This window comes from Jatropha curcas, chromosome 8 (genome assembly GCF_041381405.1).
Source record: "Jatropha curcas cultivar XTBG-Jc1 chromosome 8, XTBG_Jcur_1.0, whole genome shotgun sequence".
NCBI lineage: Eukaryota > Viridiplantae > Streptophyta > Magnoliopsida > Malpighiales > Euphorbiaceae > Jatropha > Jatropha curcas.
In genome coordinates, this window is record NC_143158.1 from 27,799,587 (window position 1) to 27,811,800 (window position 12,214).

A 12,214-nucleotide genomic window follows, 5' to 3' on the forward strand; every position below is an offset into this window, starting at 1 on the left:
CTGATTTCACAAACGAGTTAAGCCCGGGTCATGACTCACCCACCTAAAGACTCCCTACTCTCCTCTCAATTTTTTCAATTTACTCCTATGGAACAACCACGCACACCCACAAATCCAACTCGCTCGTTTTACCTCAACTGACTCAGTCCGAGCTCACTTACATGCTCAAAGGCAAGCTCAAGCTTCCCGACAAAGCTCGCCGCGTCTTCCCAGACCGGCTTGGGAGCTTGGTCGCGGGTCTCCACGATAGGGAAGATGAAAATGGAGGGTCCGACCCGGTTTTTGAGTCCGGAGAGGAGCTTGGGATTATCCAGCCCAATGGGGCCGAGTTCGACAAGGGAAATGATTATCAATACCAGTATGAATATGATGACGGCGGCGATGATGGTGTTGGCGTTAATGGAAAAATAAACAAAGAAGAGTATAAGGTTCGAAAAGGACCGGAAAAGGATGGAGCGGGCCAGCTTTCGGCGATGGCGTTTATTGCGGCGGATGAGAAAAGATCTGACCTTGAATATGAGGTGAGTATTTGAAACGCTTTTATTTCTCATGGTCTTCTTTATTGTAATTAATTCAAATTTGGGTTTAATGGATTTTTTTCTATAGGTTTAATGTTTGATATTTTTTTATTTTTTTATTTTTTACGGTCAGCTTTCTCAGAAGGAGATAAATTTAGAAAAGTTGAGGAGAATTGCTACTACAGGCCTCCCTGAAGGAGGAGGATTACGCGCCACAACTTGGAAGGTAGACTTTCTAAGTACTGTTTAATTATATTGTTTCCCTTATATTTCAAAATTTCAAGCTGAAATTAACTGATGAATTTTACTTCAGTTGTATTATAATGAATGCATTTTGTAGTGGGTCATAATTGTGAACTTTATATGCAAGCGCTGACAATGTTACTTCTATGGATTAAATTGAGAGAAAGCCTTAAACCATCCTTGGGAATTCAAAATTTGTGACTGTGGATAATCAGATTTGTAATGTAAACATTATTCTTGCCTTGTGTTTTTCTTTTCGACGATGGGGTGAAATGACCTATACTATTGTTCATAGGACAAGATTGCTAGAAAGAAAGAGATAACGGTGAGGCTCGTAGAAATACGATTGTGTCAGGGAAGGTCTATGGATTTGCATACAGGCAGAGTAGATCATTTCGTACTTAGTAAATACTTTAGAGCATATGTATTACAAATAGTTTTTGAAATTTGAAGTTTGTTCTTAGTATAATGTACAACTAATAACAATTTTCACAGAAAATAATTACTTACAGTACTAAATTAAAACTAATCTTTAAATACTCCATTTTCGAGTGTTTCCTGAATATCCTCAATTTCAAATGTTGACAGCTTCTTTTAGGTTATTTACCTCCTTCCCGTGACTTGTGGGAAAAGGAGCTGACTGATAATAGACAAAAATATGCCAAGCTAAAAGAGGAGCTCTTGTTGAGTCCTGTAAGTTTTTGATTGCTGTATGCTATTTGCTTATCAACAAAATTCTTAATTTTAGTTAAACAGATGCATTCTTTATTGCACATATTCAATTCGGTACTTTTTGGTTGGTGCCTTCAGTTGTTACCTTGCACTAACCAAAAGCTTAAATCTAGACAGTCAGAGCTCACTAAGGAAAATGATGATGCATTGAATTCTGATGGCTTAAATCGTGAAGGTGACGTTGCTGGACCACTTAAGCGACAAGGAATTTCTCATGAAGATCACCCCTTAAGTGTTGGTAAGGCCAGTGCTTGGAATCAATACTTTCAGGTAAAATTTCTGTCAATTCTAAGGCATCCTCAACTCCTTGTACTTAGCTGGAGCCATTAATCATCATATGTGCACACTTTGTTTATATAGCATACGGAGATTGCAGATCAGATTGACCGTGATTTGCAGCGCACACACCCAAACATAAAATTTTTCTCTGGGGACTCATCATTCAGTAGAAAAAACAGGGTAAAATCTGGCACCACCGACTCTTTTTCTCATCTTTCAATTTCATTCTTTTCAGCTTCTCTGTCCTTTACTGCTTTTAATTGTAGCGAGGGAGTAAGAAAAAGATATGAGAATGAATTCTCCACGACTGAATCTGTAACCTATTTTCTACTGCAGAATGCAATGAGGAATATTCTTCTCCTATTTGCAAAGCTAAATCCTGCTATTTGTTATGTCCAAGGCATGAATGAGGTCTTGGCACCAATATTATATGTATTCAGTACCGATAGCAATGAGCAAAATGCTGTAAGAAATACTATAATTTTTTTTTGGTTCTAAATTATTTGAAATTTTTGTTTTTCTATGAGATAATTTGCTTCACATTTCTAAGAATATACATTTAAAAAAACGAAATCAAACTATTGTATATTGAATTTATCCTAAATAGAGAAATAACTTTATTTATTCCGTTGTTCAATCCTTCAGGCAAATGCAGAAGCTGACAGCTTTTCTTGTTTTGTTCGATTGCTAAGTGACTCGGTGGATCACTTTTGTCAACAGTTAGATAATAGTCCAGTCGGTATCCTATCCACACTTTCCCGGTTAACAGATTTGCTAAAATTAAATGATGAAGAATTATGGCGGCATCTTGAATTCACAACCAAGGTAAATTAGGTTTGTAATAGATGATAGTTTGGAACTTTTTGCTTACATTAAATAATAGTATAAATTACTTTCACAAAATTTACATGTATTCGAGCTTTGACTAATTTTGTACTAGTCATTTTATTTTTCTCGGGTGTAATTTGTGCCAAAGTCTTTTCTACAACTCATACAGTCATCATGTTTGCACTGTGCTAATTTTCGTTTTGATCATGGAAAGCTTGATTGTACCTAGTCACCTAATTCCAGGTTAAGCCACAATTCTATGCATTCAGGTGGATCACATTATTACTTACTCAAGAGTTCAATTTCCAGTCCATCTTAAGAATTTGGGATTCTATTCTGAGCAACCCTTCTGGCGTTCAGGTCTTTCTTTCACTCTCTCTCTCTCTCTCTCTCTCTCTGTGAAACTCTTATTTGTACGCTCTCGCATATTGACTGAAATTGCTCACTTGAAATGAACCCAGCCTGAATGAAAATTTATGGAAAGCGAAATTACTTTCTGCAGGATATGCTTTTACGGATATGTTGTGCAATGTTGCTGTGTGTGAAAAGCAGACTATTAGGTGGGGATTTTGCAGCAAACTTGAGGCTTTTGCAGCACTATCCTGAAATCAACATAGAACATCTACTCCAGGTAGCGCGGGATCTTAGTCCTCAGGATGCTTCATGCTATCCCTTGTCCATGTAAATGAACGTCCTGACATTGTCTTTGTATTCACTTTTGTCTCTTTCAATAGTAATGTAATGATAAACAATACTTGAGGATATGGTAAAACTAGAATTGCCCGAGTTTCTTACGGAGATTAAGCATTTTCTGTTTCAAAAAAAAAATTGTTTTTTAAACAAATGAGACCCACTTCCTTTTTTCTCCTTAAGAAACTATAAATTCATACGTCATACAACCTGTAATTTTTCACGTCAATTCGGATTCTGATAGAGCATATTAATTTTATCTATAACTAAATATAGTTAAATAAAAATTTCAATATTTAATATCTTATTTGAAAGATGAAGCTTGAAAGTACCAGTTCTTGATGTCGGCCGGATGGGTGGACTGGTGGTTGTTGTTTGACCCAGTAGAAAGCGTGGAACTTCTAAAGAAAAACAAATGCAAGCTATCGAATGTTTTTTTTTTTAAGATGAATATAATATATAATCCAACAATGGATTCAGTAAATTTAAAAAAAAAAATAGACGAATTTTCTTGTAAATTTAGTACCGAATGTATTGGAACATCGCTGGCGCCAACATACGTAGAATGAAATAAAAATAAAATAAAATCAAGTTGCTACAGAAAAACTATAATATATAACATAGTAGTTAATTAACCTGCTCCATCGCCTAATCACTTACCTGCAAAACAATTGGCTTGTGACCTTTTCATTTAAAATTGCTTCAACTTCCATTCCGCGAAACTCTTCATATTCAGTTTTTCCAAGAAGAACAAATTATTACGACCAATCCCACTAACCGTCATTCTTCTCTTTCTCTTGGTCGTTTTCATATACATTATTTTATTTTCTATGAATATATTTAAGAGTTTGAAAATGTTTATATATATCCGTTAGCTGAGGTACTATTTGATATAGATTTGAATCAAGCTTGGTATTCTGTCAACAATGGCTTCTGTTCTGCTTCATGGAATACTCCATGTTACCATCTTCGAGATTGATAGGCTTTCTGGTTCAAGTTGCTGCAACTTTTTCTGCAAGGTACACATATATGTTAGTTAATTATTGAATCATCTTTATTATCAAGCAATGTAACATATACACCAAGTTTTATCCTTCCTCTTGTTCTTTGTACACTTATTTTTAAAGAAAGCATGCATGCATGGATTGTATTCAGAAGAGATTAGAATTAGGTTTCTGCTTATTTCTTTTTAGGGTTTCTTTTTTACTTGATCTTGTATTCACATTTCTTTTACTACAAGTTAATAAATATTTTTGTCTTAATATTTTTTTTGGAGTGTTGGGGAAGGGGATTCAAATTGACTCTATTGCAAGGTAACACATGCATTTACCACTGGGTTATGCCTTGGTTTGTTTTGTCTTAATATTTATATTTAAACTTTGTTAGATTTTATAGTATAATTCATTAGAAATATTTTTTTCATTGAGTTTCGATTTCATAAGGATGTTTCTTTTTTTTGTCATTGTCATGAAAATTTCAAAAATATTAGTAATTTTCTTATAATTTCAAAAGTTAAATTGTTGAATTTATTTTAAATTTTAGCTCAATAAATATTGTGTCTTTAAACCTGCAGAGCTAGCTGGATTTATGTTCTAGTAGTGAAAAAGAATATGGAAATTCTATATCTCACTTTATCATTTTATTATATTAACTGCCTTTTGCGGTTGCTAATAGTTAGAGAATTAAAAACTTAAAAATTGTTAAAACGAATCAATTGAAGTATTTAATTAGCTACATAAACTAGCTTTTTTCTTGCAGATAGTTGAAAAATGTGAAGGGACTGTTGCATGTGGAAAAAGTATCTCTAAAATATATGCTACGATAGAGTTGGAAGAAGCAAGAATTGGCCGAACCAGAGAATTAAAACATGCAAGTTCTAATCCACAATGGCATGAATCTTTCCATATTTACTGTGCACATATGGCTTCCAATGTTACGTTCTCTATCAAAATCAAAGATCCAATTGGATCACAAGTGATTGGAAGAGCTTCTTTGCCTGCTATGCAAGTTTTAAATGGAGAAGCACTAAACACTTGGCTTAGAATCTTGAATAAGAAAAATAAACCTTTACGTTCAAAGATTCATGTCAAACTACAATTTTTTGATGTCAGTAAAGGAAGCAATTGGTCTAAAGGAATTACAAGCCCTAACGTTTTGGGTGTACCTCACACATTCTTTCCTCAAAGAAATGGTTGTAGGGTTACCCTTTATCAAGATTCTCATTTTCTTGATAATTATGTCCCCAGGATTCCTCTTGCCGGGGGCAAGTGCTATGAGCCTCATCGATGCTGGGAAGACATTTTCGATGCGATTTCTAATGCAAAACATTTTATTTACATAACAGGATGGTCTGTATATGTTAAAATCAAATTAATAAGGGATTTAGAAAGGCGAAAAGATGGAGAAGATGTGATTCTTGGAGAACTACTAAAGAAGAAGGCTGAAGAAGGTGTTAGGGTTTTAATGCTTGTTTGGGATGATAAAACTTCTTGTAAGTTATTAAAGAAAGATGGAGTAATGGCTACCCATGATGAAGATACTAGAAGCTATTTTCATAATTCGAAAGTCAATTGTGTTTTAAGCCCGCGTAAACCAGAAAATTGGAACAATATTATACAAGATATCGAGGTCTCCACAATTTTCACTCATCATCAGAAGACTTTAATAGTAGATAGTGAAATGGGAAATGGAGAATCGGAAAAAAGAAGAATTGTGAGTTTTATCGGGGGAATTGATCTTTGTGATGGAAGATATGATAATCAATTTCATTCCCTTTTCAGGACTTTGGATTCTGATCATAAGAATGATTTTTATCAACATAGTATAGCGCATGCTGCGATTGAGAAAGGCGGACCAAGAGAGCCTTGGCATGACATACATTGCATGATAGAAGGACCTGCTGCTTGGGATGTTTTGTTTAATTTCGAGCAAAGATGGAAAAAGCAAGGTGAGAAAGGTAATTTGCTTGTTCCGGTTAAAGAACTGAATGACATTTTTACACCTCCATTTCCTGTAATTTCACCGGAAAATCAAGAAAGCTGGAATGTTCAGGTTTTCAGGTCTATTGATGGTGGAGCAGCTTTTGGTTTCCCTGAAGATCCAGAATCCGCAAGAAAAGTTGGTCTTGTTAATTGGAAGGATAATATAATTGATAGAAGCATTCAAGATGCTTACATTAATGCTATTCGAAGAGCACGGAATTTTATTTATATTGAGAATCAGTATTTTCTTGGAAGCTCATTTAGCTGGAGGAAATCAAATGATATAAAGATTGAAGAGGTTGGTGCTTTGAATCTTATACCTAAAGAATTGTCTTTAAAGATTGTAAGTAAAATTGAAGCTGGAGAAAGATTTGCGGTTTATATTGTAATTCCAATGTGGCCTGAAGGAGTACCAGAAAGTGGTTCTGTTCAAGCAATATTGAATTGGCAAAATAGGACAATGGAGATGATGTACAGTGATATAGCTGAAGCCCTCCATGCTAAAGGGCTGGACTCAAATCCAAAGGACTATTTGTCTTTCTTTTGCCTCGGCAATCGTGAGACGAAGAAGACAGGAGAACATGAACCTCCTGAGAAACCTGAACATGATTCAAATTATAGTAGAGCTCAGGAAGCTAGAAGGTTCATGATCTATGTTCATGCCAAGATGATGATAGGTAATATAAACAAAGTTAAATTATTCCATATTCTAACTTTATTAGTTTGGTTAATTAGTTTGTCATTTCTATATGTACATATTTTCCTGTTGCAGTTGATGATGAATACATAATTATTGGATCGGCAAACATCAACCAAAGATCAATGGATGGGGCAAGAGACACAGAGATAGCAATGGGAGCCTACCAACCACACTACTTAGCCACCAATGAGCAGGCTGCAGCCAGGGGTCAAGTTCATGGGTTAAGAATGTCATTGTGGTATGAGCACTTAGGGATGCTTGATGACTCCTTTAGCCAACCTGAGACCTTAGAATGTGTTAGAAAGGTTAACCTCATTGCTAGCAAGTATTGGGACCTCTACACTTCAGATAACTTAGTACATGACTTGCCAGGCCATTTGCTTACTTATCCTATTGGGGTTACTCACAATGGAGAGCTTATAGAGATTCCAGGAGCAGAATTTTTTCCTGATACTAAGGCGCATGTTTTTGGATCCAAATCTGAGTTGATTCCTTCTATTCTCACTACCTAATCAATTATAAAGCCAACACGTCAGATGAGTTGGTGATAGGGAATAACTTGTTAGTGCTGTTTATTTTTCTGACACATTGTTCAATAGCATATTTTATAAATTTTTATAACCAATCTTGATCTTTTTTCTTTTTTTTTGTAAAATAATTTTCGATGTTCTCTATTTTATGTGTCTTGGTTGCTGCCTTGCTTCATCACAGAATTGAATTAGTAATAGAATTATAAAAATTAATTTTCAAAATTCAAAATTTATAGAAAAAACTAAAAGAAAACTAAAATTCAAACTTTTCTCTGATATTTTCAAGTTCTACAAACCAACTACTGCTGAAATAAAACCCAAATATGGACTGGATTGGTCAATTTAATTGGGCTGTACAAACAGATACAGGTCAACTAAACGAGGAAACTTCCTATGAATATTCCAGCTAGCGACAAGACGAAGTCCTTGTGGTAGTCTATATAGGTCCCCACCACCCACCAACGTATGATAATTTCAAACCAGAACAATTTCCAAAACCTGTTGTATGAATCGGTAAGTATACTGAACTAATAAAAAATAATTGATATCGAGGAAAAAAATTAACAGAAACAACCTTTTTAAACATCTTTGCGTACAGGTAAGTCTTATCCGGTTCCAAACGTAAATGGATTTCACATCAACAATGTTATCGTCTAACCTTATAATTAATCAAATATGCCACACTTTCTATTGTTTTTCTTAATCTCCACATCAATTTATGATTTGCTATAGATGAGAGACTCCAACTTCAATGACATTCTTAATTTCATTACTAATTTCTGCAATTTCAGTGCCAGCTCCTTGGTTTTGAGATTCCACATAATTGAATTTAAAGTATTATGTGAAATCTTTAGTTTTTTTGCATCAACGTCCAATCTCTCGAAAAAGAAAAGGTTCTATCGAAACAATTATTTATTTCAGGGTACCTTTAAATTGCTCTTGATCTCCAATGTTTCCATTATTGTAAAAGTATCCTAATATAAGAATTCCATGCTTTTTGAAGAGTACACGCATGCATTGAAGCAGTTTCCACATCCTACCTAACCGGAAAATACACTTCCAAGTTCATGAACTAGTGGAAACATCAGTCACTCTTCTCTTTTTCTTTTAATGTATTTTTGTCCATGGAAAGAAGGAAAAGGAAAAAAAAAAAAAAAAAAAAGGAATTCATTTATGATATGAAAATTGTTTTTTTTTTTTACTTGTTTTGTTGAATTAATGAAAGATAAAAATTTAGCTTTAAGCAATTTCGGTAGTTCTCGGAAATTCATGCAAAATTATTATTGATTTAGTGGCTTTTTTAGTAGAAAATATATTTAGTATTTACTAAATTTCGGATTAAGAACATGATTGTTTATAATAGAAAAATAGTTCACTTTTCAATTAATAAAATTAAAAGAATTTAGTAAGATTATAAAAAGTGTTAAAATTTAGAATTTTTTTTTTAATTATTGGACCATTTTAAAAATAGTTGTAATTATTCGTATTTGATACAGAATAAAATGAAATGAAACAATTATTAATCAACTTTAACTTAATTACAAAAAATGAATGTTCTACGAAATGAAATAACCACTGCTGAAAAGTTAAGATGAAATTATGCAAATTTGAGAAATTTGAGTAATGGCTAATGTATAGTTAATTATGTAACCAATCATCTTTTTTCTTTTTCTTTTTTTCCAAACTGAAATCAAATCAATCAATCTACTTTTCTTTCAATTTTCAACTGAAAAAACCTTTTTTAGCAGAAAGATGGTGCCACAACTATTCTGTTGATAGTTGTGTGGATTAGGACACTTTCAATGTCGACATCATGGGGATCTAGAAAGAACTCAAAAAGCCTAAGAAAAAAGAAATGCACTTGCACCTTTTTTTTTTTTTTTTTTTGTATTTTTGGATTTTACAAAAATGGGAAAAAAGACTTTCACTTTGTTATTAGTTGTCAAAAAAATAGCATCCCTATCTACTCTTTTAAATAGGAGTTGTTGCTTTGCTTTCTAGTTGCTACCATTGTCAATAATGAGATCTTTGTCTTATTTCACATAAAATTGATTTGCAAAATATTTGATTTTCTTCTTTATAGTTATTACTATCGTGAATCCAATGTTTTCAATTATTTTTTACTTTGGAAATCAATAGAATGCATTTAATTTCTATGTTGAAATACTTAAGTTTTGTTCGGCAAAATTAATTATTTCTGGCACTTATACTAATTACTTAAGTTTTATTCCGCAATAATTTTTATATAGCATTTAACATTTTGATCAAAGTCAAAACACGATCACTATTATTCATAGTGTTCGATAATGTCATATTATTTTATTTGAACGCCCAATTAACAACTGCTAAGACAATTAATAGCTATTAAAATAGTTAGTCGTTTACAAAATCCCATTTAAAGGGACTTCACGACTTGATCCTGTAATCACTAGGATGGCATCTAATGCACTTCAATCACTAGATCAAGCTATCTTGGATTACAATTTTAAAATTTTAAAGATAATTCAAGCACTACTAAATTATATTTTGTTAATATAATTGTATTTAAGCTATAGAAAATGAAATAAGATATCCCATTTCATTTCATCCATAAAACCTATGATTTTGTCTTAATTAATTATGTTAATGATGATATGTTTTTGTCTTAATTAATTAAGCACCTCTGCCCGGAATATATGACCAACGGTCGTTGGGAGTTGGGACCAAATAAATAAATTACTATCATTAATATAATAAATTACGCACCTTTGTAAAATCAAGCACTAATTCCATTGGTTGCAAGTCGTTTTCCTATCTTCAATTGGATCTTTGCCTCTAAACTAAAACAAAACCTCCAATATTTTGGCATTGGAGACACATCATGGATGACTCAAACCAAGCATATCAACCAAACACAACCTTAACGATTTGGACATAGCACCATCATCATGTGCACGCTTTTATTTGCATGTATAAAATATTAGAACATGGGAATTAAATCATCTTGAACTTTAATTAAAAAAAAGTTTCTACTTTCGTATTAAATTGAATGTATATGTCTACTTTCAAATTCGAATTCGTCACCTGTATTTAAAAATTTACTAGATTTCAACTATAATAACGAGTTGAAAACTCTAAAGTGACTCTTCAACGTAATAAATTCGTTATCTAATATTTGAACTCGAGATATTTGATTGATTAATTAATTAAAGGGAGAGCACTACTTACCACTTCATCACAATTAATTGTAATGTATCCGTTAAATTTGAAATTTGTCATTAGTCTAACAAAGTCTAATGGCCAAAAAAGGGCATATAAGGAAACATTTGTAATATACGGTTGGGTGACCGGGACGTGGCATACAAGCGCAGGCGACATTAATCTGTCATTTTAGTAAGACTAAGAATAGGATATTCCAGGTCCAGTCATTTCCTAACAAAGAAGTGACATCAGCCAACACAAAGCTTTCTCCGCCGTGTGGTACACGACCAAATGTTAATGAAAGTCCATCTTCAATAAGAAACGACCAAACCGCATAAAAACAATTTCCAATATGTTACATAATTATACCTATTTTCTTGTTTAATACGAGAAAACCCCAAGAAAATATTTTTTTTTCCTATTTTCGTAATTCAGGATTCAAGTCTATGTATATGTAGAAATCATTAAATATGTTAAGGATCTATAATTTTCAGAATTTAAGTGAAAGAAGATGTAAACTACCCCTGTATATTGCAAATGAGTCGAGCATAAGATGAATTGTTTGAAATTCGAATGAAAAAAAAGCTCATTTAATGAGATTAATGAGTTGAGCTCAAGCCTATTTATCGAGCTTGAGCTCGATAATTCTCGATTTAGGTCGGCTCAGCTCAGTTTGACTCGTTTATAATTCTATGGTTAAATATTTTATCCATAAAAAAATGATAGTTTACTTTCTTTTTTGAATGTTCTAAAATAATAGTCCTATTTATATTTTTATAAATATCTGTATTTTTTTTTACTTACCTGCAATGCCCTTTTTTATAATAATGTGTGTGAATAATTAACAATGATTGAATTTGCTAAATAGCGAAAAATTTTTTAAGATAATTAAATTTAAAATTTTGATATACTAACCATTCATTGTATTTGAAAGTTCAGGTCTCAAAGAATAATTAATATATAATTTTTAGGATCTCCAAGGGGTATATATGAAAAAATAAGAAAAAATTATAGTTAATTTAAATAACTATTTTAAATTATGTGACAAAAATTGAATTTTTTTTTAATTCATAGGAGACCAAATACACTGAAATAACACTGCGAGCTACTCTTCTCTTGACTCATCAAATTGGTGAAAATAACTGTGGTCGAGAGGTTTCGAACTCGAAACCGCTCACTCTTCACATAATTGAGAAGACTAATTGGTAAAAAAAAAAAAAAGGTTTAGAGTTTAGGGACGAAGGGAGTGACATTTTATTATCTTGACACTTTTTTAACTTTTCACAACAATTGGGAAAATGATTGAACCACTTTAATTCAAGAGACAGATAAGAGTACACGACTAAATTATCTTTTAACTATTTACCAAAAAAATTATCTTTCAAAAATAGAAGAGACAAAATTTGATGGACATGTCTAGATAGTGGCAATGTGTATTGAAATGATCAATACTACCTTCATTTTCTATTAATGTCAATTAAGTAGAATAAAAAGAAGTCAAAAAGTGTCAAAATTAATGGAGTGGAGAAAGTA

The 12,214-nt window shown here is 32.6% G+C and overlaps 2 protein-coding genes across 3 annotated transcripts; both read left to right on the forward strand.

Annotated features, from left to right (window-relative positions):
• On the forward strand, positions 1-3,398 carry LOC105639369 (uncharacterized). Of its 2 annotated transcripts, none has more exons than XM_012223401.4 (9): positions 1-521; positions 652-744; positions 1,350-1,454; positions 1,611-1,763; positions 1,854-1,952; positions 2,109-2,237; positions 2,418-2,597; positions 2,870-2,960; positions 3,103-3,398. In XM_012223401.4, the coding sequence occupies exons 1-9, from the start codon at positions 162-164 to the stop codon at positions 3,204-3,206; spliced, it is 1,314 nt and encodes a 437-aa protein (XP_012078791.1). In that variant the 5' UTR covers positions 1-161; the 3' UTR covers positions 3,207-3,398. The 2 variants fall into 2 exon arrangements, with proteins under 2 accessions (XP_012078791.1, XP_012078790.1); XM_012223400.4 differs by having other exon boundaries at positions 2-521; positions 2,844-2,960.
• Positions 3,399-4,215: 817 nt separating this feature from the next.
• Positions 4,216-7,583, forward strand: LOC105639370 (phospholipase D alpha 1). Its single transcript, XM_012223404.4, has 3 exons — positions 4,216-4,309; positions 5,049-6,948; positions 7,044-7,583. Exons 1-3 carry the CDS (start codon positions 4,217-4,219, stop codon positions 7,481-7,483), a joined length of 2,433 nt encoding a protein of 810 aa, XP_012078794.1. The 5' UTR covers position 4,216; the 3' UTR covers positions 7,484-7,583.
• Positions 7,584-12,214: the final 4,631 nt, after the last annotated feature.